Source organism: Meles meles, chromosome 20 (assembly GCF_922984935.1).
Source record: "Meles meles chromosome 20, mMelMel3.1 paternal haplotype, whole genome shotgun sequence".
In the NCBI taxonomy this organism is placed as follows: domain Eukaryota; kingdom Metazoa; phylum Chordata; class Mammalia; order Carnivora; family Mustelidae; genus Meles; species Meles meles.
In genome coordinates this window covers 57898695-57926662 of record NC_060085.1, presented here as the reverse complement: position 1 = coordinate 57926662, position 27968 = coordinate 57898695, and the positions used below count along the sequence as shown (strand labels likewise).

Sequence of the window (27968 nt, the reverse complement as noted above, 5' to 3'; positions counted from 1 at the left end):
TATTTTTTCAATGCCAGAAAGTCTCGTTTTGAGCTCACTTCCAAGGAGAGCTAGGGAGAGTGGAAGGATCCAAGCTTGGAAGTCAGTCAGCTCAATTCAACCTGTCTCCCATCTCGAACTAGCCAATGACCTTGGGCACCCTCCCACTTTCTCTACTTATATGTCTCAAGGCAGGGTAATGGGAGTGTGTGTTGTCTATATTTAAAAACGAAAATGCTGCCAATTAAACTATGCTGTGGCATTAATTCTAAGACGTGTCCAGTTTTGAGAAACGTGAAAAGGTCATGGCAGTGTGCGTCTGAGAATGGATGGAGTCTGGTACCATTATCACTGTTGTTGGTGGCTCCAGACAAGTATAGTTATTTTGCAGTGAGCGAAGGAGACTGACACGTGCCTGAAGTGTGTGTAGTGCCAGAATCAGAACCCATTTTTTTTTGTGACTAGCAGAACCCTCTGCTTTCTCCGGCTTTCCAGCCTGCCCTCTTGGGGAGGCTTTCTGGCACGGACACTTGGCCCTTCTGGCTGTTCATCTTTCACTTATATCTGGGTTTTCTTACCCTTGGTGCTCTTGGCATTTTGATTCAGATCATTTCTTGCTGTGGGAGCTGTCCTGGGCTCCACCTGCTAGATCCCGGTAGCAGTCTCCCAGTCATGACAAGCAAAATTTTCTTCAGACATTGCCAAATGTTTCCTGGGGAGGGGAGCAGAATCATCCCTGGCTGAGAATCATGGGTTTATATCGAAACTACTCACTGTAGGGTTTCTGTATGAGAAAATGGCATTCAAAGAGACTTTTCTTACTTGGACCCAAGGAAAGACCCATGTCTTCAAAGCATGGGGTTCAAAACCACGTGTGTTAGATGTGTTTGAAATGCTGCCCAGGGTGGGGGGTTGGGGGAGCCTGGTGGTGGGTATTATGGAGGGCACGTATTGCATGGAGCACTGAGTGTGATGCATAAACAATTAATTCTGGAACACTGAAAAGAAATTTTAAAAAAAGAAAAATTAAAAAAAAAGGAAAAGAAAAAAGAAATGCTGCCCAACTGCAGATCCCAGGGTCTGCCCCAGAGCTGCTGAACCAGAATTTCTGGTAAACATGTGCCCCGAGGTGAGCTCACATTGGAGCACGGGTGCTGGGGCAGGTGTATGGGGCCATGGGAGCCAAGTCTGGAAAGGTAAATGAAACCAGCTGGCCAGGAAAGAAAGGAGGAAGTGTGCTCTAGGCCCTGCAGGGAGGGCCATGGGCCTTCGTGAATGTACTTGAAATGATAGCACTTGGTCTTCCCCAAGCCCTATCTCACACCTGACATCACTGCCTCTTATGTTAAATCATTCCTTTCCATAAGCAGTATATGTTCACTATGTAAAACAATTCAGAAATTGACTAGCACAGGAGCACCTGGGTGGCTCAGTTGGTTGGGTGTCCGCCTCGTGATTTCAGCTCAGGTCATGATCTCGGAGTCGTGGGATGATGGTCTCCGTGGGGTGGGGGGTCTGTGTCTCTCCCTCTGCCCCTCCCCACGCACATTCTCTCTCTCTTTCTGAAATAAATAATCCTTAAAAAAATTGACTAGCACAAGGGAGAAAGAACTAAGATAACATGATGCCTGGACCAGAGGCAGTCATTGCTAACATTTCTCTGTGCGTCTTGTGTGTAAGTAGAAAGAACATTTTAATAAAAATGCATCTGGTGTGCTTGTTGTCTTAAGTCCTTTTTTCACCTTAAAAGCTGTCTTCTTGAAACTCTTGTCTGTGGGAGGGAAGCAACAGCCTGAGAGGTTTGGCTCATGGATGAACTATAGTTCCCCTGCCTGGACTGGTTAATTTTCAACCTGTTGCTGGTCTCGAATGGAACATTCCATCAAAAGCCAACGTTCCTCCTCTATTAAATCTCCTCGGCTTCTTGGTTTCTCAGTTACTGGACAAAGACTGCATCGTTCACGAAGCCCCAGAGTCATGCATGACCCCAGTTATGCCCTCAGCTCTTGGCTGTCCCTCCAACTAACCTGATTGGTGTCCCCGCCTCTGTGGGGCCCTTTGGGACTCTCTGCCTCTCAGCTGGCTCCTCCCTTGGCATTCAGGTCTCTTCCCCATCTCCTCTCTTCTACTGCAGTTCCCTGACTTGTCTATAGCCCTGCTTTGACCTTGGCACTCCATTGTTCTGCACCTTTCTATGGCCGTCCAGTGGCTTGGGGAACCAGGTCCGTCTTCTGAGTCTGGCCTTGAAGGCATCCTCTAATTTGTTCCCCAAGCCTCCTTTCTCACTGCTATTCTCACTTTCACTTCTGGTCCCTGAAAACACGAGGGTTTTCCTGGTTGTGAGCCCTGCCTTCAGCTATGGGGCCATACGCAGCAGGCTCTTAGCCTCCTCTCTTTCTCCACATCAGTACCTGTCCTGCAACACTGAATCCAATCGCACCTCTTCTTTTCTTCACCTCTTCCTTGTAGCTTCCATTATCTGCATTCATTATTCCTCCCATGTGGGTTGCTGCTACAAGCATACGGAGTCCTGTATTGATAGAATGAAGGAGAGAGGGCTCAGCTCCCTAGCTGGCTGCAAGGAGCTCTGGGGAGTAGTTCTGGCTCAGTAAGTACCAGCTCTCTGACCACGGGAAAGTTACATAAGTGTCATACTCCCCACCTGTAAAATAGGGGAAGTGGGAGTGCCTTCCTTCACGTCAAGTGCCATGATCAAATGGAAGGACGCATGTCAAGTACTTAATGGTCTTGTTTGGAAGAAGCCATTGCCAGCTGAGGTTTGGGTTTCCTGGCATTTTGAAGCAGCGCCTAGGCATCTGCTCCTTCAGGGCAGGGGCCCTGCCTCTGTTATCCTCCTGTTCCGTCTATAGCCCTAGGAGAGTGCCGTCCGTACACGTAGAAGGTGTTCCGTAAGTATTTCTGATTGGTTTGAGCCAATGGTTCTTCTCCTGTCTTCTAGAAGAAGTGAGAAGTTTGGTTTTAAATCAGAGAAGATTGTCTGCACAGGCCCCACACATCAAAGAGGAGTGGAACCAGGAGGATGCACGAGATAAAGCAGAAAAAGCGGGAAAACACATCAAGTCTTTGTGTGGTGAGTGGAGATGACCTTTGTGGACAAGTTGGGGGAAGTCGATGGCAGGGAAGGGGATGGGTGGGTGTTGCTGGTGTCGTGCACGTACACTGGTATCCTTCCTATGTATCAGCAACTCCTGCTGGTGCTGGTTCATTCTGGAAGGCATCACTGTTCTCAATGCAGGAATCACTTTTTGTGGTTGGTCCTTTTTCTTTGTTTAATTTTTATTTAATGACTTATAAAACTTTTCTAACTAGAAGTTATATATGTGTGGTTTGCTTTTAGAAAAGTCAGTGACTATGGAAAAATATAAAACAAGCAGGGAAAACAATCTATAGTTTTATCACCAGGAACAAGCATTATAATATTTTGGTTATTATGTTATGGAAAATTCCTTTGTTGTAAGATTTTTTTTTTTTTTACATAGATAGGGTTGTTCTGGAAACATACTTTTGTATTCTGAGATGACTATGTTCCTACATGCACTTTCCTATTTACTTAATAACCTATTTACTAAGGAACTGCATAAACTCCATTTGTGGAGTCCATAATTTTTTATCTGCTGGTAGCATTGTAAGATTCTCTGTAGATGGGAACGTGGGGATCTTGGAAGTGTTTTCAGTATTCTCTGATGTAAACAGTGCCAAATTAGACAACTGAATAGATAGTGACTTTTTTTCCTTTTTTTTTTTCACCTTCCATGGGGTGTTATATAAGAAATTGGTGGCTTCCTCTTGCCTCCATTTGTCCAAATCATCCTCATTAGTCTGTGCATTCATTCATTTACTCATTTATTATTAACCAGCCTTTTTATGCTCACTGCTGCTTGGTGACTGCCATTACAAAATGGGTAAAGGACCCTCATTTCTTAAGGAACAAGAATGGACCAGGAAGTCCATTTGCTAATAAATATTATCATATTCTCACCCAGCGGAGTTTGAAACTTTTCCCAAGATCCCCGAGGGAGATGAGAAGGTACTCAGAATGGAAGAACTTGCCACAGTTCGGTAAGGATGGAACCAGGCTATTTTGGGGATTGGGAGTGGAACGCCCTCTTGCATAAGCTGTACAGTCTCTCACTGAGAGTCATGTGGATTTTTAGTAACTTGGCTAAGCTGGAGCTCATGCAATCCAGGTGAAATTAAAGGAACAGAGAAAGGAATGCTTGTGTTTATGAGTGCAGATATGCCCTGTGCTTTTGCACGTGTTAGTTTACCTCAATTCTCATCATGGTCACTCTGAGAGATGGTATTATTACTATTTCCGTTTTCTTCAGAACATAACAGAGTGGTTAGTGATTTGCTCAAAGTTTTAAAACTGGAATTATTGGGAATCTTGGGAGTGTTGGTAAAGCCAGGACTCTAGGACTTCAGATCACCAAGTCCACAGCCTTTCCTGCTATGAGTGCAATTGCTCTTAGAGCCTAAGAAGGATCTGGAGATTCTTTGGATGCTGTGGGGACCAGAGATCGAATGGAGCCCCAGCTGGAGGTTTGGGAGAGGGAGATGGGGAGAACCAAGAGACTGTGTCATTAAAAAATCTTCTAAAAATTGTTTTTTGTGTTGAATTGATGCATTAATTCGAAAAGAACTGACATTTTTACATTGTGAGGCTCTCCCATCCATGATCATGGTATATCTTTTCACCTAATTCAGCTCCTCCTTTATGATTTCTAATAGAATTCAAAATTTTTTTTTCTTCCTATAGATGTTGGATAATTCCTGCAAATGAATTCCTGGATATATTAGAGTTTTGACTGCTTTTATAAAAATATATTATTTTCTGGGGCACCTGGGTGGCTCAGTGGGTTAAAGCCTCTGCCTTCGGCTCGGGTCATGATCCCAGGATCCTGGGATCGAGCCCCACATCAGGCTCTCTGCTCCGCAGGGAGCCTGCTTCCTCCTCTCTCTCTGCCTGCCTCTCTGCCTAGTTGTGATTTCTCTCTGTCAAATAAATAAAATATTAAAAAATATATATATATTATTTTCTGTAATATTTCTAGTTAGAAATTGATAATGCGAGTGTGGTCTGCAGAGCAACAGCATCAGCATGACTGGGAACTTGTTAGAAATGTGGACTGTCAGGTCCACCCCAGGCTTACTGAACCATACCTGCATTTTCTTTAACAGCATTTCTAGGTGATTCATATGCACATTGAAATTTAAGAAGCTTTGGTTAGAGGAATGCAATGTCATTTTTAAAAAATCTGCTCATGTAAAAAAAATAAAGTCTTCTTATGGGACACCTGGGTGGCACGGTCAGTTAAGCATCTGCCCTTGGCTCAGGTCCTGATCCCAGAGTCCTGAGATCGAGTCCCACATCAGGCGCCTTGCTCAGTGGGGAGCCTGCTTCTCCCTCTGCCTGCTGCTCCCCCTATTTGTACTCTCTCTCTCTCTGACAAATAAATAAATAAAATCTAAAATAAATACAATAAAAATCTGCTCACATTTGGTCCAGTAAATAGATTCTTCAGTCCGGTCCCTGCTTTTTTTCACCTTCATTAATTTTTCTCTCTGTGAATTTTTCTAGATGGAGTATTTCAAGAGAAACAGCTCTTTCTTTGGGAGCAGCAGTCAGCATGGAGATGAAAGGAGAAGATCATGAGAGATCATCATTTAGCAGCTTAACAAACATGTTAGAAAAGCAAAAATTTCAAAGTAAGTTAGGATGGGATTTTGGAATTTTATAATATAACTAGACTTAGAAGCATTATGAAATATTTCAAATTCAGAATACCTCAGAAAGATTGTTGATATGTGACCACATGTTACTTGAAAGTAAGAAAACACTACATTCCCTTTCAACTTACCCATTCTGTCTCACCCCATCCAGCCATTCCAACCCACCTCTACTACATTGACCTCTTCCTTCTTTTTTTTTTGTTTTAAGATTTTATTTATTTATTTGACGCAGAGAGACACAGTGAGAGAGGATACGGAAGCAGTGGGAGCGGGAGAGGGAGAAGCAGGCTCCCTGCCGAGCAGGGAGCCCGATATGAGGCTCCATCCCAGGACCCCGGGATCATGATCTGAGCCAAAGGCAGACACTTAATGACTGAGCCACCTGGATGCCCTAACCTCTTCCTTTTTAACCTTGTTCTCTTTACCAGTTTTTCAGCCAGCAGTTAGGTTTCCTGTATGAGGTGGAATATTCTAGAACTGGTGCACTTGCTGCCTCCTGGGATGGCCCACTTCCTGTTTGTACAGCTGTAACTGGTACAAATAATTTCCTTAACTTTTTATCCATTAAGTCCGCTTTTCCTGGTTCGAGTTCAACACTCCGAAGCTGCAGAGAGAAGTGACTGCTCCAGGCAGGCTCTCTGCCAGGCATCGGAAACACAGTTGCTCACATTCCCTTTTTAAGGCCCTAGAAGACTAGTCCACTCTTTCATATCAGAACACCTTCAGCTCTTTGAAAAGTTTTCTCTTTTCCAGATTAAATAGCCTCACCTTTTTTTTTAAAGGTTTTATTTATTTATTTGACAGACAGAGATCACAAGTAGGCAGAGAGGCAGGCAGAGAGAGGGCAGCAAGCTCACTGCTGAGCAGGGAGCCCAATGCGGGCCTCGGTCCCAGGACCCTGGGATCATGACCTGAGCTGAAGGCAGAGGCTTAACCCACTGAACCACCCAGGCACCCCAAAAGCCTCACCTTTTAAAAATATTCCTTAAGCATTAAATGAGATTTTCAAACCATCTTTTTATTTTGAAAAAAAAAAAAAAAAAAAAAAAAAAAAAGAAGAGAACACCAAAAAATACAACGTATGTACAATTTAGGCGTTAAGATTTTGCCATATATCCTTCATTTTTTCTTTCTTTCTTCCTTTTTTCCTTTCTTTCTTTACTTCCTTTATTCCTCCTTCTCTCCCATCCTCCCTTCCTTCTTTCTTTTTGAGAAAAAGTAGTTTACAGGTAGTCTCCTTTGCATCCTGTGCTTTTAAGAAGCATCCCCTAGGGGGCGCCTGGGTGGCTCCATTGGTTAAGCATCTGCCTTTCTCAGGTCCTGATCCCTGGGTCCTGGGACTGAGCCCCGAGCAGGGCTCCCTCCTCAGTGGGCTGTCCACTTCTCCCTCCCCTGCACTTGTGCTCTCTCTCTTTCTCTCAAATAAATAAAAATCTTTTTTAAAAAGCATTTCCTATCCTACATAGAAATTGGCGTGACCCTTTCCTGCCACCCCATTCTTTCTGACACATGCAATGTTGTATTGATTTTTGTTTTTATGAGTTACAGAAATGGTTTCATACTGTACCTATCTTCTTGCAACTGGCTCTTTGCATTCAGCTTGATTTTTGAGGTTAATTTGTGTCCACATATGTAAGTCCAACTCCTTCCTTGTAAATTCTATAGAGGGCCCCATTAGAGGGCTGTGCATTCCTACACCCATGGACTCCGCACGGAGAGACCTTTGAGTTGTCTCCAATTTCCCACCATCACCAACACTGTGATAGCGATTGTCCTTGTGCAGGTCTCTGTGTGTCTGTGCTACAGAGCCTAGGGCATTTGCCCAGTGGGGTCATAGGGCATGGGAAACGCACCTTGACCCCTCAGGAGGTATTGCTGGTTTTTATTCTCTGGGTTGTACATATGTGCCCTCCTGACAGAAGTCCTGAGAATTCCAGCTTTCCCCTGTTATCAGTCATGCTTGGCATGGTCATGGGCTTACTTCCTGATTCCTTGTGGACGCGAAAGCATCTCCTATGCTTATTTGGTTATAATCTTACGTAATTTGGCTATTCCTGCTTCTTGGCTTACTTTTCTGTTTTTTTTTTTTTTTAAGGATTTATTTATTTATTTGATAGAGATCACAAGTAGGCAGAGAGGCAGGCAGAGAGAGAGGAGGAAGCAGGCTCCCTGCTGAGCAGAGATCCCTATGTGGGGCTTGATCCCAGGACCCTGAAATCATGACCTGAGCGGAAGGCAGAGGTTTAACCCACTCAGCCACCCAGGTGCCCCTTTCTGTTGAGTTTTAAACTTTTCTTTTAAAGATTTTATTTATTTATTTGAGAGAAAGGGAGAAATTTGAGGGAGAGGGAGAAACAGACTCCCTCCTCAGCAGGGAGCCCGTCTCAGAGGCTTAGAACTTGATCCCAGGATCCCAAGATCATGACCCGAGCTGAAGGCAGATGCTTAACTGCCCGAGCCACCCGGGCCCCTCTAGGTTTTCCATTTTTTTCTTACAGATTCAGAAGCTTTATTCTTTACATCTTCTGGATGATTATGTGTGATCACTTACGTACCCTGTAAACATCCTAGGCCGGGGTCTGTAAGTTACCCGTTTACCCTCTGTGTGCTGGTTTTGCACACCAGTTATGTAACTATTCCTTTCCAGGTTGTACTTTCTGCGATGTTTAAGAAATCCTTCCCCATCCGGACATCAGTAGAGTCTCCTGTGTATTCTTCTAATTAGTTTGAAGTTTTTTGTTTTCCACTGTTAGTCTGCCTTTCATTTTGCCTATGGCACGAGGTGCCCAATAATTTCATTTGCCTCCAGATGGAAAGTATAATTAATTGACTAGTCCGTCCTTTCTCGTTGATCTGAAACGCTACCCCTGGCATCTGTTAAGTCCCCTCTGTGTGCACCGTATTTCTGGGCTTTCTATAGTCTGTTCCATTGGTCTTTGTATCATGGAACAAATAGCTCATGGCTTTAATTACCATATATATATATACACACACATATATATGTCTTATTGTCTCCTCCCCCGCCCCTGGATCTGAGCTGGGCACAGAGCTGAATATTTTATGTACCTTTGCTCATTTACTCTTTTCAACACCCTACAAGGTAGGCACTACAGTCCCCATTCTACAGATGAGGTGACTGAGGCTCAGGATGGTTAAGAAGGGGAGACTTGGTTCTGGAACCTTGGTGGTCTGACTTCAAAGCCCAAACCTCAGCCCTACACTGTGGTTAAGAGCTGACTTGGGGGAGGTGTTTGGTATGTGGCGGTGTTGCTCTTCATCTAACCTCGGCCCCCTCTGCCCGTGTTCTCGGGGCAGACCGGCTGGGGATCAGGATGGCCCTCATGTTCTTCCTGCGTGTAACTGATGACCACTTTGTCATCTACATGTAAACACCTCTTCTGGTTGCTGGGGAAGGGTGGCAGCATAAAGGATGAGCTCCGCCTTCCAGGGTCTTCCAGAACCTCTTGGAGTCTCTGTAGGACATATGCATTCATATGTAGGACTTGGATAGAAGCTCCTTGGAATGCTTGTTTCCTTCTTTTGATTTCACAGTTAGAAGGAAAGACTCAGAGGGGAGAAAGAAGAGCCAGAAGAGAGGGAAGAAATCTCAAACAGAGGAGGAAACTGACCTCAAGACGGAAGGAGATTGGAAGCGTGGTACCTTCTCCACCGAGCTGGCGGTGATGCCACTCCTCGCAGGTGGCTACCCCTGGTCCCAGTGGGTCTTGGTTGTTTTGTCCCATGTGACCAGAATGTCCATAAGCAGGATGCCCGCATTGACCAAGCCTCTGTTCTGCCACCTAGCTTCAGGCCCACAGTCACTTCAGCAAAGTGGAGGTAAGCGTCTCTGTTGTACAGAGGAGGACAAGGAGGCACAGAGAGGTCAGATGTATTGTTCGAGATCACCCAGCAAGTAGGGGCGACGCCAGGGTTTGAACTCAGGCCTGATTCCGAAGAAACTGGTGAGAGTAATTGTGCTAATTTTGTTTGCTAAATAAGATGCTTTTTATAAGCACTTTCTTGCAGACGTTTATGAAAGCATCTAGTAGAGGAAAGGGGGGAGGGAGCCAGTGTTTCCCTCCGGTCCTGTAAACTCTGAGCCTCCCAGTAAGCTTGGAGGGGTGCTGTCGGGATGCCTGTTCTTGGTTCTGTGAGGAGCCAAAACTTGGAGAAGGCCAAGCAGTTCACTTGAGATCGTAGAGCTCAGGGGCAGAACTGGGGTTCCGTTCTCTTGCTCCGGAAGATTGGTCACAGTTTGGAGACTAGGTTATCTGCGGTTTGACAAATAATGAGTAGGTATGCATGTTATATTCCTGGGTCTTGATAACGGAAAGCTCACAATGTATTTTGGGTAAAATTACATGACTTTGTTTGTAAAATAGTAATATGGGGGGTAACCCTCTTTCTTTTCAGAGAAAATCGTTTCCAGTCTATTTCATGATTGGTGGGGGAGGGAGGGGACGGGACGGGGTTGGTGGTTGGCTATTAGGGCGAATGTGCGCCCTCTACTGGCCAATCTGCAGAAGTTTAGGCTACTGTCTTGAGCCGGCCCAAACTCTTGCAGTGGCTTTTGGTTTTACCCCATAAAAGTTACACAGGTGCCAGGAAAATCGAATGCTCACAAGCTCTTGTATTGGCGGCTATACGTTTTTGAGGAAATACCATTAACTTTTCAGTTTTCCTTTTTAAATGGATTTTTGAAAATCAGCTTTCACCCGAAGTTGGGCCTTGAATTCTGGCTGTCTTAGTTTTCCTGGAGCAATGGAGTCTTTTCTAGAGAAGTGAATTTTCAGAGACGCTTACCCCCTCTCAGGCGGTGGTCCAGGAGGACTCAGCCTCCACACCGCGGTTTCAAGCTCCTGCTCGGGGCACACAGCTCTGGGGAATACCTTGTGGGCTGAATCCCCAAGAGAAACTGGTGCCTAGAGGTGGGTGAGCTCCGGGTGACCTGCTGACTTCGGATCGAGGTTGATTTTGCTTCTTAATTTTGCTGTGGGAGGAAGGAGAAGCTCAGATGGTCTCAAATAGCCTGGCGTGACTTTTTCCAGCAGGGTGAAGCCCAGAGGCGTCTGTCGGCTCCCCCCTCAAATTGTGCCGTCACGGCCCTGTATCGGCTCAATGATTCCGAGAGCACCAGTGACAAACAGACTTTGAATCTTGACTCAGCCACTGCCCAGCAAGTTGGCCACTTTCTCTGAGTCCTTCAGCTCCATGTCCTCATCTGTAGAATGGGGGGAGGATTTCTATCCCGGAGGGCTGCAGTAAGGGTCATGTGAGATAATGTGCATAAATTTGCACATAGTAGGACTCAGAGAGGTTACTGAAGTGGAGCCCTTCTGTCAGAACATTTGGGTGGGCTGGATACAGGGCGCTGGGCCTCCAGCAAGAAAGAAAGATAAGCCTCCTTCCTTATACCGATATCACGGTTTATGGTCCTCAGCTAAGAAGGGCCTTTTTTCGGCAGGCCAACTGGATGTTTGTTTTTGCCATAAAATAACAGCATAAGACCATTCTAAAACCAGCATGATAATTTTTGCTCATCATCTTTGATTTCGAATTAGGCCCTAGGCTTTGCATCCCTTAGTGGTGAATATTGGTTGGCCAGTAACCCATTACGATTCTAAAAGGACTCTGGAATGATCTCTTGATTTTTGTTGCATAGTGGAGGGGCCAAGTGTTGGCAGGCAGGACTGGTTTGGACATGCGGTCCACACTTCTTAGCTGAGAGACCTGGGATGCTTTCTGAACATTTCTGGACCCCATTTCTCTGTCTAGAAAGCAGAGATGGAAGCAGCCACACAGGGCTGTTCTGAGGACCCATGACATTAATGCACGCTGAGGTCTGGCTGGTGTAGATGAACGCTCATTGCGGGGTCCGTTCCCAGGCTCCTTCTCTCTTACTCTGGAGCGGGACTTCTCAGCGTGGGCACTTGTGCCCCTAGGGGAACATTTGGTCATATGAGGAGGTTTTTTGGTTGTCACAGGTGGGAGCGGAGGGATGCTGCTGTTCCATAAAGCAGTGGACTGTCCCCACAGCTGAGAATTCTCTGTTTCCGAGTATCTGTGGTGTTGAAGTTGTGAAACCCTACCCTGGAATTAAGGCTGAGCCCTCCCTCACTTTCTGAATGGTGGTTTGAGTGCACATTGGTGGTGGAGATTTCTTTCATACTGGGCAGTCTTTTTCACGAAAAGGTTTACAGAATTCTAGAATACAAGTCATGATTAGTTATGGCCTTGACGAGTCAGCTTTGTTGAAGAGAAAGCCGTGGGAGCCCTGAGAGCTGTCCCCAGCAGGTGCACATGGCCCCATGGTCATGCCGGTGGGCTCAGTCGCACGCCCAGGGCCCATAACTTGTTTTGAAAGGGAACGTCTTCCCGAGTGTGAATGACTGGGCCTTCGTGTGCCCTAGAAATTTACAAACTTTGTGAAAGGAACAGAGCTGATCTTTCTGTGCGCCCACTACATGCTGGGTGGTGTTCCCAGCCCCTTCGCATACATATACCCTCTTAATCATCCTAAGCCCGGTGGGATCTCTGCCCATATGAGGAAAGGAAGCCCCACAGAGCCTCTGACTTGTTGTAGGTCACGTGACTACGGTGCGAGCCTAGGCCTCTCTGCTTGTACAATGGAAGATTTGACCTCCCCCCACACCCCAACACCATTCATTATTTCTCCACCTGGTAAAACGTATGTGCTACTGCAACACGGTGCTACCCGAAGTGTGCTGTGCTCGATCCAGCTCTGTTGGACCAGCCGTGTTCTACGGCCGGAGCTGCGCTTCTCTGCTTGGACCACACCCGTTAAAGCAGCACCACCGGCCGCCACAGCAGAGAACCTGGCATTCCGTGCTCTCTAACGTCTTCTCTTCTAAAGTCATTGCCTGAAGCAGCACCGCCCAGAGGAGCTCTCCGTGGTGATGGAAATGTTCCAGATCTGTGTAGTCTGGTCCAGAAGCTCATAGCTACACGTGGCTACTGGGCATTTGAAATGTGACTCCTGTGATGAAGGAACTGCATTTTAAATTGTATTTAGTTTTATTTATTATTTATAAAGATTTTTTATTTGTTTGTCAGAGAAGGAGAGACAGCACAAGCAGGGGGGAGCTGCAGGCTCCCTGCTAGGCAAGGAGGCCGATGCGGGGCTCTATCCCAGGACCCTGGGATCATGACCTGAGCTGAAGGCAGACACTTAACCCACTGAGCCACCCTGGTGTCCCGCCTGGGGAGCTTTTAAAAACCCTAGAGTGGAGACTACATCCCAGACCCAGTAAATCCAATTGCTTGAGGGTCCCACCTAAGCATTGGTATCCCTATAGATGATTCAGGAAATGCTTAAATTACAAGATGGACATCAAGATTAAATCACGACAGTTAAATTCTCTTAGGGAACTTATGGGACCTCAGTTTGAGAAATCGGCAGATAATATGCTGACAGTAGGTGTTTGCTAATTGGTTTTTTTTTTTTTAGTTTTCTTCTCTTGGTTATAATTTACCATTGGCTCTTCTCAGGTTGCCTGATCCCTCTGTACTTGTCTGGGAGCTGTCATGAGTCACAGTCTAACACTGTCTGTATTTCCCTCCCGCCCTCTCCAGGATGGCAAACTCTTGTGAGTCGTGGTAGGGGGAAGTCTGCCAGCATTTTAGATTGTTTTTTGACTTTAAAAACAGAAGGTCCAATCATGACTGAGGAGCAAAAGCAGGACTTAAATCCCTTGACCATAAAGATCAAGTGTGTTTCCTGCCTTCCGTCACAACCTGTTCCCTTCCATGAACTAGAGGTAAGATTGAGTCAGAAAAATTGATTGGAGAGCTCTTTTTCCCCATTACATGTCATCTCTCATTCCCCACCATGGCCTGCTGTGAGATGTATTATCATCCCTATTTCACCATTTAGGCTCTCACAGCAAGATATGAGAGATCAGGTTCCTGGGTTTAGGAGCTACTAACTCTCAATGTCTCCCCACTACACCACAGATGTCCTTCCAATGCAGGTAGTGAGCCTCCCATCAGAAGAGTCCCCAGGCTTCATGGAGACAGGAGCAGCACTCACATAGATGCTCACTCACTTTGAACGAACTGGGTTTAGCACTGATATTTACCCTGGGAGTTTCCTTTTTCTTCTTCTGGTGGGATCCTTGTCTCCTGGATTCTGTCTTCCTTTAGCTTTGTTTGCTATCTGGTTTTGCTGGAACACATCTTCCTGTAGCTTCTTGAGGAAAGGTTAATGAGAGATACTTGTTTTGAGGTCTCATGTGTCTGAAAATATCTTTATTCTACCCTTGCTCTTGACTAATAGTTTAGCTGGGTAGAGAATTCTCATTTTTCCTTAGTTTTGAAGGCATTATGTTTTATGTTCCATTTTGAACCTTTGGATAAGCTTTTTTCTTCTCTCAAAGCTGTAGAATCTTCTTTCTGTTTTCAAAAACTGCTTGATTAGGTATCTTAGTGTGGGCATATCTATATCCATATATTATACTTCCATTTTGAAATAAAAATTCAGAGAAAGTTGCAAAGGTAGTACAGAGAGATCCCAAGTACCATTTGCCCGTTTTTTTTTTTTTTTTCCAGTAGCTATGTCTTATGTAACAATAGTATAATATCAAAGTCAGGATATTGATAAATGTGTGTGTGTAGTTCTCTGCCATTTTATCACATGCATGGATTTATGTAATTGTCACTGCACTTAAGATACAGAACTATTGGGGCACCTGGGTGGCTCAGTGGGTTAAGCCGCTGCCTTCGGTTCAGGTCATGATCTCGGGGTCCTGGGATCGAGTCCCGCGTTGGGCTCTCTGCTCAGCAGGGAGCCTGCTTCCCTCTCTCTCTCTCTCTCTCTGCCTGCCTCTCTATCTACTTGTGATCTCTCTCTGTCAAATAAATAAATAAAATCTTTTTTTAAAAAAGACACAGAACTATTCCATCACCACAAGGATCTCTCATGCTCCCCTTTTATAGTCACAACTGCTTCATAACCTTGCATTATCCCTAAGCACTAATATGTTTTCCATCTGTATAATTTTGTCAATTTGAGAATGTCATTGTTGCGGATTGAATTGTGTTCCCTCAAAAAGATATGTTGAGCACTTAACTTCCATTGACTCAGAATGTGACTTTATTTAGAAATTGGGTCTTTACAGAGTTAATCTTGTTAAAATGAGGTCATCAGAATCCAGTGTGACCAATGTCCTTATGAAAAACGGAAATTTGGATGTAGAGACTGACACAGACAGGAGGAAGACTATATGAAGAGATGTAGAGAGAATGCCATGTAATGAGTAGACTTATGTTGTCACAAGCCAGGAAATTCTGGGGCTACCAGAAGCTAGAAGAGGCAAGGAAAGATGCTCCCTTAGCACCCTCTGAGGGAGCATGGCCTTGCCGACATCATGATTTTGCACTTAAAGCCTCCAGAACCCTGAGACAATGAAATTCTGTTATACTAAGCCACCCAGTTCACGGTAATTTATTATGGCAGTCCTAGGAAATGGACAGTTATATAAATGGAAACATCCAGTATGTGACCTTTTGAGATTGGCTCCCCTTCCCCATTCAGCATAATGCCCTTGCATTTAGCGGAGCCATTTTTTATTTACTTTTAATTGTTTTTTAAGACCATTTACATTTAGTGCAATTATTGATATTTTAGAGCTTAAGTCTGCCATTTTAATATTAGTTTTCTATTTTCTGTTTCTTTGTGTTCTTTTTCCTGTGTTCCTGTGGGTTCTTTGAAACGTTTTAGAATTCTATTTTGATTTATCTGTAGTATTTTTGAATGTATAGGTTTTTAGTGTTTGCTCCAGAAATTATATTATGCATACATAACTTATCGCAGTCTACTGGTGTCAACATCTTTCCAGTTTGAGTGAAGTATAGAAACCTTACCTTCTTTCAAATCTGTTTACCCTATCTCATTTATAATTGTCTTAAATATTTCCTCTATATAGACTGAGAACCACTTCAAGATGTTTAACTTTTTGCTTCAATGGTCAAATGTAATTTAGAAAACTCAAGAGGAGAAGGAAAGTGTATTGTATTTACCTATAGATATGCTCTTTCTAATGTTCTTTTTTTCCTTTCTGATGTTCCAAGATTTCCTTTTCTTCTGCTTTTTAAATTATTTCTGTTTCAAGAACTTCCTTTAGTCATTCTTTTAGGGTAGATGTTATGGCAACAAATTCTCTTTAGTTTTTCTTTGAGATGTCTTTATTTCTCCTCTATTCCTAAATGATAGCTTCACTTGATTTAGAATTTGGGGTTGACATTTCTTTTTCTTCAACATTTGAAAAAAGTTGTGCCACTTCCTTTTGACCTCTATGGTTTTTTTTTATGAGAGATCAACTGTCATTTGAATTACTCTTTCCCATTGTGCTGGGTGGCACTTATCTCTTGCAGCTTTCAAGTTTTTGGTTTTTTTTTCTTTGTCTCTGGTTTTCGAAAGTTTGATGTCTTGGTGTGGATTTTTTTGGGGTTTATCTTGTTGGATTCACTCAGTTTTCTGAAACTTAAGTTTATGTCTTTTGCAAAATTTGGGAAATTTTAACCATTATTTCTTTAAAAAAAAAGATTTTATTTATTTATTTATTTAAAAGAGAGCAGGAGAGGGAGGGGCAGAGGGAGAGAGACAGGGAGCAAAGCAGACTCCTTGCTGAGCATGGAGCCCAACACAGGACTTGATCCCAGGACCCCGAGATCATGACCTGAGGTGAAATCACGAGTCAGATGCTTAACTAACTGAGCCACCCAGGTGCCCTGCCATTATTTCTTTAAGTACCTTCTAGCACTACCCTTTCCTGCTCTTATGTCTCCAGTGTCCTGAATGTTAATTCATTGTTACATCCCACAGGCCCCTGAAGTTTTGTTCATTTATTTTTAGTCTGTTTTCCTCTATGTTCTTCAGGCTGGGTAATTTATATTGTTTTATTTTCAAGTTCATCAAGTCTTTTCTCTGTCGCTTCCATTCTGTTATTAAGCCCATCCACTGAGTTTTAAATTTTTAGGTATTGTATTTCTCAATTCTAAAATTTCCACTTAGTTCTTCTTTATATCTTCTATTTCTTTGATGAGACTTTAAATTTTTTTCATTTGATTCAATCGTGTTCACACTTGCTTTAAATCATGTTCTTGCTTGCTTTAAAATTCCAAACAATTCCAAGATGGTCAGTTTGGTGTTAGCATCTGTTGACTGTCATTACTCATTAAAGATGGGATTTCTCTGGTTCTTGCTATGATAAATGATTTTTAAATTATATCCTGGACATATTAGATATAAGTTATGAGACCCTGGATCCTATTTAAGTCTTCTGTTTTAAATCTTCCGCCAGTGGAAGAAGGGGAATGCTGACTTATTTCTGTCAGGTGGAGGTGGCAGTCCAGGTTCCCCACCCAACAACCATGCCTTAGGGTCAGATAGCCTTGCTACTACATGCTTTGCACATGACCTTGGCTAACCACCACAGTGGTGCGGAGGCCACATAAGTACTGGATGGTGAGGCACGATTTTAGCCTCCACTCTGCCTCCCTTGATGTCTTATTACTGCTGGGCAGGGATGAAATCCTCGACTCCCCACTTGATCTTTTCTCATGCTACCCAAGTGAGGGGAATTGCTACAGTCGGGCAAGGGTGGAAATCTGGGTTTCCCATTTGACTTTACTTATGGGAGTGGGTTGGGGCTGGTTTCCTTCATGGTGCTTGCCTGAAAGTTTTCTTGTTCACTAAGCTGCCCCATTCTTGTTTCTTAGGCTGGAGAGAGCAGACTTTGGAGGCATTTCCCCCCCACCCAAATCCCATTAACATTTCTGAGTTTCTGTCTTCCCTAGCTCTTAGTCTAGAACATATGAGGCAAGTAGAAACCCCAGAGAATTCATCACAGTCCTTAACCTTCTTCTCCCCATCCTTCTAAGTCTCTTTATGTTTGTTTTATATATAAAGCCCAGAGTTGAAAGCATCTGTACTTAGCAGGAGAAATAGGAAAAAGTGTGTTTATTTCATTGTGGTCCAGAATAGGAAGCCTATAGATATATATACATGTACATTTAAAAAAATTTTAAGATTTTATTTATTTTTAAAAAATATTTTATTTATTTGACAGAGATCACAGGTAGGCAGAGAGGCAGACATAGAGAGAGGAGGAAGCAGGCTCCCCGCTGAGCAGAGAGCCCAACGTGGGGCTTGATCCCAGAACCCTGAGATCACGACCTGAGCCGAAGGCAGAGGCTTTAACCCCCTGAGCCATCCAGGCACCCCTAAGATTTTTTTTTTAAGTGATTTCTGTACCTAATGTGGAACTTGAACTTAAAGCCCCAGAATTAAGAGTTGCATGCTTCACTAACTGAGACAGCCAGTGTCCCTAGGTGTAGATATTTTTTGTTTTAATTTTAATCACTTGGTGCTCATCATGTCAAATACACTCCTTAATCCCCATTACCTATTTCACCCAATCCCCCTCACCTCACCTTTAGAAACCATCAATCTGTCCTTGGAAGTTCAGATTCTGTTTCTTGCATTGACTTTCTCTTTTTCCCTTTGCTCATTTGTTTTGTTTCTTAAATTCCACATATGAGTGAAATCATATAGTATTTATCTTTCTCTGACTTATTTCGCTTAGCATTGTACTCTCTGGTTCCATTCATGTTGTTGCAAATGGCAAGATTTCATTTTTTATGGCTGAATAATATTCCATTGTATGTATATACCAGATCTTCTTTACCCATCCGTCTATGAATGGACACTTGTGTTGCTTCCATAATTTGACTATTGTAATAATGCTTCTATAAACATCAGAGTGTATGTATCCCTTTGAATTAGTTTTTTTTTTTTTTAATTCTTTGGATAATACCTAGTAGTGCACTTGCTGGGTCATAGGGTAGTTCTATTTTTAAATTTTTGAGGAACCTCCATATGTTTTCCAGAGTGGCTGCACCAGTTTGCATTCCTACCCACAGTGCAAGAGGGTTCCTCTTTTTCCACATCCTCACTAACACCCATTGTTTCTTGTGTTTTTTATTTTAGCCATTCTTTTTTGGGGGTGGGGTGGGAAGTGTGTGAGTATGGGGCGAAGGACAGAGGGAGAAGGAGAGAGAGACTCTTAAGCAGAGTTCATGTTCAAGGTGGCACCCGACATGCGATTCATTCTCACAACCCTGAGATCATGACATGAGCTGAAATCAAGAGTCAGATGCTTAACTGACTGAGCCACCCAGACACCACTGATTTTAGCCATACTGACAATGTCTGTTCGTGTCTTCTCCTCATTTCTAAACTGGATTATTTTTGGTGGGGGGTGTTGAGTTGTATAAGTTCTTTATATATTTTGGATAATTTTATCCATTATATCATTTGCGAATATCTTCTCCCATTCCACAGGTTGCCTTTTAGTTTTGTTGATTGTTTCCTTCCTCATGCAGAAGTTTTTTTTTTTTTTTAATGTAGTCCCAATAGTTAATTTTTGCTTTTGTTTCCCTTGCGTCAGGAGACATATCTAGAAAAAAGTTGCTGCAACCAATGTTAAAAAGTTACTGCCTTATTCTCATCTAGGATTTTTATGGTTTCAAGTCTCACATTTAGGTCTTTAATCCATTTGGTTTTGTTTTTGTTTGTGGTGTAAGAAAGTGATCGAGTTTCATTCTTTTGCATGTATCTGTGCCGTTTTCCCAACACCATTGGTTGAACAGACTGTCTTTTTCCATTGGATATTCTTGCCTGCTTTGTCAAAGATTGACCATATAGTTGTGGGTATATCTGTGGGTTTTCTATCCTGTTCTGTTGATCTGTGTGTCTATTTTTGTGCCAGTACAATATTGTTTTGATTACTACAGCTTTGTAATAAAACTCAAAGTCTGGAATTGTGATGCCTCCTGCTTTCCTTTGATTTTTCAAGATTTCTTTGGCTATTTGGAGTCCTTTATGGTTTCATACAAATTTTAGGATTGTTTGTCCTAGTTATGTGAAAAATGCTGTTGGCATTTTGATAGGGATTGCATTAAATGTGTGGTTTGCTTTGGATAGTAGAAACATTTTAACAGTATTTGTTCTTCTAGTCCATGAGCATGAAATGTCTTTCCATGTCTTTGGGTTGGTTATCTTGAATTTTTTTTTAACCAATGTTTTTATAGTTTTCAGAATATAAGCCTTTCCTCTCTTTGGTTAAGTTTTTTCTTAGATATTTTATTGTTTTTGGTGTAATTGTAAGTGGGATTGTTAATTTCACTTTCTGTTGCTTCGTTATTAGTGAATGGAAATGCAATGGATTTCTTTTTTTTTACATTTTAGATTTTATTTATTTATTTGACACAGAGAGATCACAATTAGGCAGAGAGGCAGGCAGAGAGAGAGAGAGAGAGGGAAGCAGGCTCCCCACTCAGCGGAGAGTCTAATTCGAGGCTCAATCCCAGGACTCTGAGATCATGACCCAAGCCAAAGGCAGCGGCTTAACCCACTGAGCCACCCAGTTGCCCCTATGGATTTCTTTACATTGGTTTTATATCCTTTGAGTTTGCTGACTTTAGCAGTTCTAGCAGGGTTTTTTTGGTGGAGTCTTTCAGGTTTTCTATATATTGTATCATGTCATCTGTAAATAGTGAAAGTTTTACTTCTTCCTTACAGATTTGGATGCTTTTTATTTCTTTTTGTTGTCTGTTTATTTCTTTTTGTTGCCTGTTCGGCTAAGGACTTCCAGGACAATGTTGAATATAAGTGGTGAGAGTGGACATATTTGTCTGTTCCTGACCTTAGGGGAAAGACTCTCAGGTTTTCACCATTGAGAATGATATTAGCTGTGGGTTTTTCATATAAGGCCTTTATTATGTTGAGGTATGTTCCCTGTAAACGTACTTTGTGGAGGGTTTTTATCATGAATAAATGTTGTACTTTGTTAAATGATTTTTCCTTATCTATTGAAATGATCGTATGGTTCTTATCATTTCTCTCATTGGTGTGATGCATCACGTTGATTGATTTGCAAATTTTGAACCACGCTTACCACCCAGGAATAAATCCAGCTTGATTGTGGTGAATGATTTTTTTAATGTATCGTTTGATTTGGTTTGCTATTATTTTGTTGAGGATTTTTGCATTCTGTATTCATCAATGATATTGGCCTGTAGTTCTCTTTTCCTGTGGTATCTTTATTTGGTTTTGGTATCACGGTAATGCTGGCCTCATAGAATGAATTGGGAAGTTTTCTTTTCTTTTCTATTCTTTGAAATAGTTTGAGAAAAATAAATATTAACTCTTCTTTAAATGTCTTGTAGATTTGCCTGTGAAGCAAATGATCCTGGACTTTTGTTTGTTGGGAGTTTGGTGATTACTGGCTCAGTTTCTTTGCTGATAAATCATTTGTCTAAATTTTCTCTTTCTTCCTGATTTATTTTTGGTAGGTTATATGTTTCTAGGAATTTATCCATTTCTTCTAGGTTGTCCAGTTTGTTGGCATATAGTTTTCACAATATTCTCTTATACTTGTTTGTATTTCTGTGGTGTTGATTATCATCTCCCCTCCATTATATATGACTTTATTTAATTAGGTCCTTTCTCTCTCTTTTGTTGATAAGTCTGGCTAGGGGCTTATCAATTTTATTGATTATTTTTGAAAAACTGTTTTCATTGATTTTTTTTTTTTAGTTTCTATATCATTTTTTTCTCTGCTCTAATCTTTTATTATATCCTCCCTTCTGCTGGCTTTAGGTTTGGTTTTTTGTTCTTTTTCTAGCTCCTTTAGGTGTAAGGTTAGGTTGTTGAGATTTTTCTCACTTCTTGAGATTGGTCTGCATTGCTATAGACATAGCAATCATTTTTGCTATGTCACAAAGGTTTGAACTTTGCGTTTTTGTTTTCATTTGTTTCCATGTACTTTTAAAATTTCTTCTTTAATTTCCCAGATGACTCATTCATTGTTCAGTGGCATGTTATTTAACCTCCACGTATTTGTGGTCTTTCCAGGTTTCTTCTTGTAATTGCCTTCTAGTTTCATAGCATTGTGGTCAGAAAAGATGCATGGTATGACTTCGCTGTTCTTGAATTTGTTGAGGCTTGTTTTGTGGCCTAATATGTGATCTCTTCTGGAGAATGTTGTGCATGCACTTGAAAAAAAATGTGTATTCTGCTGTTTTAAGATGGAATGTTCTTTTTTTTAAAGATTTTATTTATCTATTTGAGATAGAGCACGAGTGGGGACTAAGGGGCAAAGGGAGAGGGAGAAGCAGGCTTCCCACTGAGCAGGGAGCCCCATGTGGGGCTCAATCCCAGGACCCTACATCAGGATTTGAACTGAAGACAGACACTTAACTGACTGAGCTACCCAGTTGACCCTAGGATGGAATGTGCTGAACATATCTGTTGGACCCATCTGTTCAGTGTGCCATTCAAAGTCATTGTTTCTTTGTTGATTTTCTGTTTAGTTGATCTCTACATCAATGTAAGAGGAGGTGTTAAAATTCCCTACTATTAATTCATTATTATCAGTTAGTTCCTTTATGTTTGTTATTAACTATTTTATGTGTCTGGGTACTCCCATGTTAGATGCATAAATATTTACAGCTGTTAGATCTTTTTGCAGGGCTGTCTGCTTTATGATTATATAGTGTCCTTTTTCTCTTATTACAGTCTTAGTTTTAAAGTCTATTTTATTTCATGTAAGTGTTGTTACTTCAGCTTTCTTTTAACATCCATTTGCATGATAGATATTTTTCCACCCCCTTACTTTCAATCTGCAGGGGTCTTTAGGTCTACATTGAGACTTTTGCATTGATAGTTCTGTATTTATTGCATTTTTATTACTTCTTTTGTGGTTGTTTCTGAAGATTTTCCCTGTTTCTTTCTTGTCTTTCTCTCTTTCATGGTTTGATGATTTTCTTTAGTGATATATTTGGGTTTCGTTCTCTTTATTCTTTGCATATTTATTAATGGTTTTGGTTTGTGGTTACCATTATGTTTGTATAACAGTTTATATTAAGTTGATGGTTGCTTAAATTTGAACCCATTCTTTACTCCCTACCCCTCCCCTCCATGCTTTAGTGTCCTATGGGGTCATATTTTACATCCTTTTATTTTATGAATCCCTTTGACTGATATTTACAGAAATGCTTATTTTTAATCCTTTCTGTTTTTTACTTTTCATACTCACTTGTGTTCTTTCCATTTGAAGAGTTCCCTTTAATATTTCTTGCAGGGCTTATTCAGTGGTCATGAAACTCCTTTAGTTTTTGTTTGAGAAACTCTATTTCGCCTTCTATTCTGAATGACAGCCCTGCCGGATAGAGTATTCTTGGCTGCAGATTTTTTCTTTTCAGCACTTTGAGGATATCTTGTTGGTCTCATCTGGCCCACAAAATATCTGCAGAAAAATTTGCTGACAGCCTTATGGGGTTTCCCTTGTATGTAACTGTCTTCTTTTTCTCTTGGTGCTTTAAAGTTTTTTTCTTTATTACCACTTCTGCCATTTTAATTACTATGTGTCTTTGTATGGGCCTCCTTGGGTTGATTTTTTGGGGTGTCTCTGTGCCTCCGGGATCTGGATATCTGTTTCCTTCTCCAGATTAGGGACGTTTTCAGCTATTATTTCTTCAAATAAATTTTCTGACCCCCTTTCTCTCTCTTTTTCTGGGATCCCTATAATGCAAATGTTATTACGTGGTCACTGAGTTCTCAATTTGTGTAACTTTTTTGGTCTCATTTCCTCATCTTACTTTCCATTACTGTCTTTCAGGTCACTAATTCATTCCACTGCTTCAGCTAGCTTTTTCTTAATTCCACCAAATGTATTTTATTTTATTTTATTTTTTTAAAGATTTTATTTATTCATTTGACAGAGAGAGAGATCACAAGTCGGCAGAGAGGCAGGCAGAGAGAGAGGAGGAAGCAGGCTCCCTGCGGAGCAGAGAGCCCGATGCGGGGCTTGATCCCAGGACCCTGAGATCATGACCTGAGCCCAAGGCCGAAGGCAGCGGCTTAATCCACTGAGCCACCCAGGCGCCCCCCAAATGTATTTTAAATTTATTGTGTTCTTCACCTCTGTTTGATTCTTTTTTATCTCCTTGTTAAGGATCTCACTTATGTCCTCCACTATTTACTCTAGTCCAATGAGTATCTTTATGATCATTACTTTAAATTCTGTGTCATGCATATTACTTTTATTCATTTCACTTAGTTCTCTTGCTGTGGTTTGGTCCTATTCTTTCATTTGGACATATTTCTCCATCTCCTTAACTTTTCTAACTCTATATGTCTGTTTTTGTGTGTTAGGAAAGTCAACTACTTCTCCTGCTCTTGAAGGTAATGGCCTTATGAAAAAGAGGTCTTGTAGTGCCCCGCAGTGCAGTGTCTCCTGTTGCCCAGGACCTGGCACTTCCAGGGAATGTCTCCCGTGTGTGTTGCCGAGGTGTTGCTGTTGATTCCTGCTCCCCCCTCCTTTTTTTCAGTCCAGTTGTCTGCAGAGCTTCCCCTTGCCTCTTATGGGCAATATTTGGTTCCCAGCAGGGGTGGGGTGCATTTTAACTAGGTGTACACTGGCTGCTTGTGCAATGAGACCTGCCAGCACAGCTGCTGCCACTTGAACTGAGGTCCAGCAAAATACCCAGGTCAGGAGATGACATGTTGGTGGGGTTTGCTCCAGTTTTCTGGGAGAGGGGCCTTGCAGTGTGGGTACTGAGGCAAGTCTGAGTGGGAAGGCAGATCTGCCAAAGTGCGGGGGGGTGGGTGGGACAGAGGACTTGGTGTAAGCAAGTTAGATAGTGACTGTCAGTGGTGCATTGGTTCCCACAGATGGCCTTACGTTTATGCTGGAGGGTAGGGGAAGGAAATTGTGTCTGCCAGCTCCTTTGTTTCTGGAGGGGTCTCCCAGTGATCCTGCCTCTTGGACATGCTTTGAGATGAGTAAATCACTCTGACTCTCATCTGCTCCCTTCTCCCCCAACCATGGCATTCTTTAAACTGCTGTTTCTAGGCTGTATCTGCATGGGTCGTTTGTCATGCTGTCTCTTTAAGGACAAGGACTCTTCTTCCTAGTGCCTTCCAGACTCTCCTAGGGCTAAGCCTGCTGATTTTTAAATTTCCAGGCTTTAAGTCCCACAGGTTGTAAGAACCTATGAAATTTGGCCCCTCTTCCTTTCAATGCCAAATGTTATGGGGATTTGTCTTCCCCTTGTGGGTTCCTCAGTGTTCAAGTCTGTTTTTTGCTCTTCTCTGTACCACTGGCTCCTTCCACGGATGGTGTCCATCTTGCTCCCAAACACTCTCTTTCTCCTTCCTGCCTTCTTTGATTTGGTCTCTTCTCTACCTTTAGTTTTGGAGTTTGTTCTTCCCATCTTCAGATCGTTTTCTGTGTTACTTACACTGACGTGAGTGTTATCTCGTTGTACCCATGGGAAGAGGCACAGTTAGGGTTCCTCCTACTCTGCCGTCTTCCCAGCCTCCTCAGATATCTTTTCTACAAATTTCTTTTCTTCTTCTGTAACTCTGATGGTACAAATGTTAGACCTTTTGATATTGTCCCACAGGTCCATGGGGCTCAATTTACTTTTAATTTTCAATGTTTTTTTCTCTGTGTGTTCAGATTGCATACTTTCTTTTTTAAGAAAATATTTATTTGAGAGAGAGAGGGAGGGAAATGCGTGTGTGTTGGAGGCTGGGGGTAGAAGAAGAGGGAGAGAGAGTTTCTAGCAGACTCTGTGATGAGCTCAGAGCCTGAGATGGGGCTCAATCTCATAACCCTGAGGTCATGCCCTGAGCTGAAACCAAGAGTTAGACACTTAACCAACTGTGCTACCCAGGCACCGCTCATATTGCGTACTTTATACTGATCTATACTCAATTTCACTTATTCATTCCTCTGCCATCTCCATTTTGTTCTTTGGATCATTCAGTGAATTTTTAATTTCAGGTATTATATTTTTCAGTTATAAAATTTCCCGTTGGTTCTTCATTATAGTTTCCATTTGCTGAGACTGGCTATATTCCATTTCAACATTCAAGAATGTTCAGTTATTTATTGGAGAATGTTTATAATTGTCTTAAAGTTTTCATCCGATAATTCCAGTATTCAAGTCATCTCAGAGTTGGCTTCTGTTGGTTGTCTCTCCCCTTGATAACTGGTCAGCATTCCTGGTTCTTCATAGGTCAAGTAATTTTGGGTTATATGTTAGACATTTTAAGTATTAAAGTTGTGAGTCCCTGAGTCTTGTTTAAATCCTTTGGAGAATGTTGGGTTTTTGTTTTATTAGATAATAACCTTAGTTAGGGTCAAGCTGTAACTTCCAATTTACTTTCTGTGACTGTGTTTTTTTTTTTAATTATTTTTATTAACATATAATATATTATTTGCCCCAGGGGTACAGGTCTGTGAATCATCAGACTTACATTTCACAGCCCTCACCATAGCACATACCCTCCCTAATGTCCATAACCCAACCCTACCCCCTCATAATTCCTACCCCAAACCCCTATCCCCTCACCCCCGCAGCCCTCAGTTTGTTTCATGAGATTAAGAGTCTCTTATGGTCTCTTATGGTTTGTCTCCCTCCAAATCCCATCTCATTTCATTTTTTTTCATTCCCTACTCCCCACAACTCCCCACCCTGCCTCTCAAATTCCTCATATCAGAGAGATTGTATGATAATTGTCTTTCTCTGATTGGCTTATTTTGCTCAGCATAATACTCTCTAGTTCCATTCATGTTGTTGCAAATGGCAATATTTCATTTCTATTGATGGCTACATAGTATTCCATTATATATATATACCACACCTTCTTTATCCATTCATCTTTTGATGGACAGCTAGGTTCTTTCCATCGTTTGGCTATTGTGGACATTGCTGCTATATGAGTGCACATGCTCCTTTGGTTCATTACATTTGTATCTTTAGGGTAAATAACCAGTAGTGCAATTGCTGGGTCATAGGGTAGTTCTATTTTCAACTTTTTGAGCAACCTCCATGCTGTTTTCCAGAGTGGCTGCACCAGCTTGCATTCCTACCAACAGTGTAGGAGGTTTCGCTTTCTCCACATCCTCTCCGGCATCTGTCATTTCCTGACTTGTTAATTTTAGCCATTCTGACTGGTGTGAGGTGGTATCTCATTGTGGTTTTGATTTGTATTTCCCTGATGCCAAGTGATGTGGAGCACTTTTTCATGTGTCTGTTGGCCATCTGGGTGTCTTCTTTGCAGAAATATCTATTCATGTCCTCTGCCCATTTCTTGATTGGATTATTTGTTCTTTGGGTGTTGAGTTTAATAAATTCTTTATAGATCTTTATAGATTTTGGATATTAGCCCTTTATCTGATATGTCATTTGTGAATATCTTCTCCCATTCTGTCAGTTGTCTTTTGGTTTTGTTAACTGTTTCCTTTGCTGTACAAGATTTTGATCTTGATGAAGTCCCAGTCGTTCATTTTTGCCCTTTCTTCCCTTGTCCTTGGTGATGTTTCTAGGAAGAAGTTGCTGCAGGTGGTCAAAGAGGTTGCTGCCTGTGTTCTCCTTAAGGATTTTGATGGATTCCTGTCTCACATTGAGATCTTTCATTCATTTGACTCTATCTTTGTGTGTGGTGTAAGGAAATGGTCCAGTTTCATTTTTCTGCATGTGACTGTCCAGTTTTCCCAACACCATTTGTTGAAGAGACTGTCTTTTTTCCATTGGATGTTCTTTCCTGCTTTGTCAAAGATCAGTTGACCATAGAGTTGGGGGTCTATTTCTGGGCTCTCTATTCTGTTCCATTGATCTATGTTTCTGTTTTTGTGCCAGTACCATACTGTCTTGATGATTACAGCTTTGTAATAGAGCTTGAAGTCTGGAATTGTGATACCACCAACTTTGGCTTTCTTTTTCAACATTCCTCTGGCTATTTGGGGTCTTTTCTGGTTTCATACCAATTTTAGGATTATTTGTTCCATTTCTTTGAAAAAAAATTGATGGTATTTTAATAGGGATTGCATTAAATATGTAGATTGCTTTAGGTAACATAGAGATTTTCATAATATTTATTCTTACAATCCATGAGCATGGAGCGTTTTTCCATTTCTTTGTGTCTTCCTCCATTTCTTTGATGAGCACTTTATAGTTTTCTGAGTACAGATTCTTTGCCTCTTTGGTTAGGTTTATTCCTGGGTATGTTATGGTTTTGGATGCAATTGTAAATGGGATCAACCCCTTAATTTCTTTTTCTTCTGTCTTGTTGCTGGTGTACAGAAATACAACTCATTTCTGTGCATTAATTTTATGTCCTGACACTTTACTGAATTCCT

General features: G+C 41.9%; 1 protein-coding gene across 2 annotated transcripts in view; it reads left to right on the top strand.

Moving 5' to 3' along the window:
• CFAP92 (cilia and flagella associated protein 92 (putative)) overlaps nt 1-27968 on the top strand; it is a 64746-nt gene that overhangs the window by 2997 nt on the left and 33781 nt on the right. Inside the window, exons 4-8 of one of the 2 annotated variants that reach the window (XM_045990740.1) lie at nt 2942-3071; nt 3973-4059; nt 5582-5709; nt 9286-9570; nt 13327-13511. In XM_045990740.1, coding sequence (XP_045846696.1) covers nt 2942-3071; nt 3973-4059; nt 5582-5709; nt 9286-9570; nt 13327-13511 — 815 coding nt within the window. The remainder of the gene's footprint in view (nt 1-2941; nt 3072-3972; nt 4060-5581; nt 5710-9285; nt 9571-13326; nt 13512-27968) is intronic. The other variant, XM_045990741.1, reaches the window with a different exon arrangement.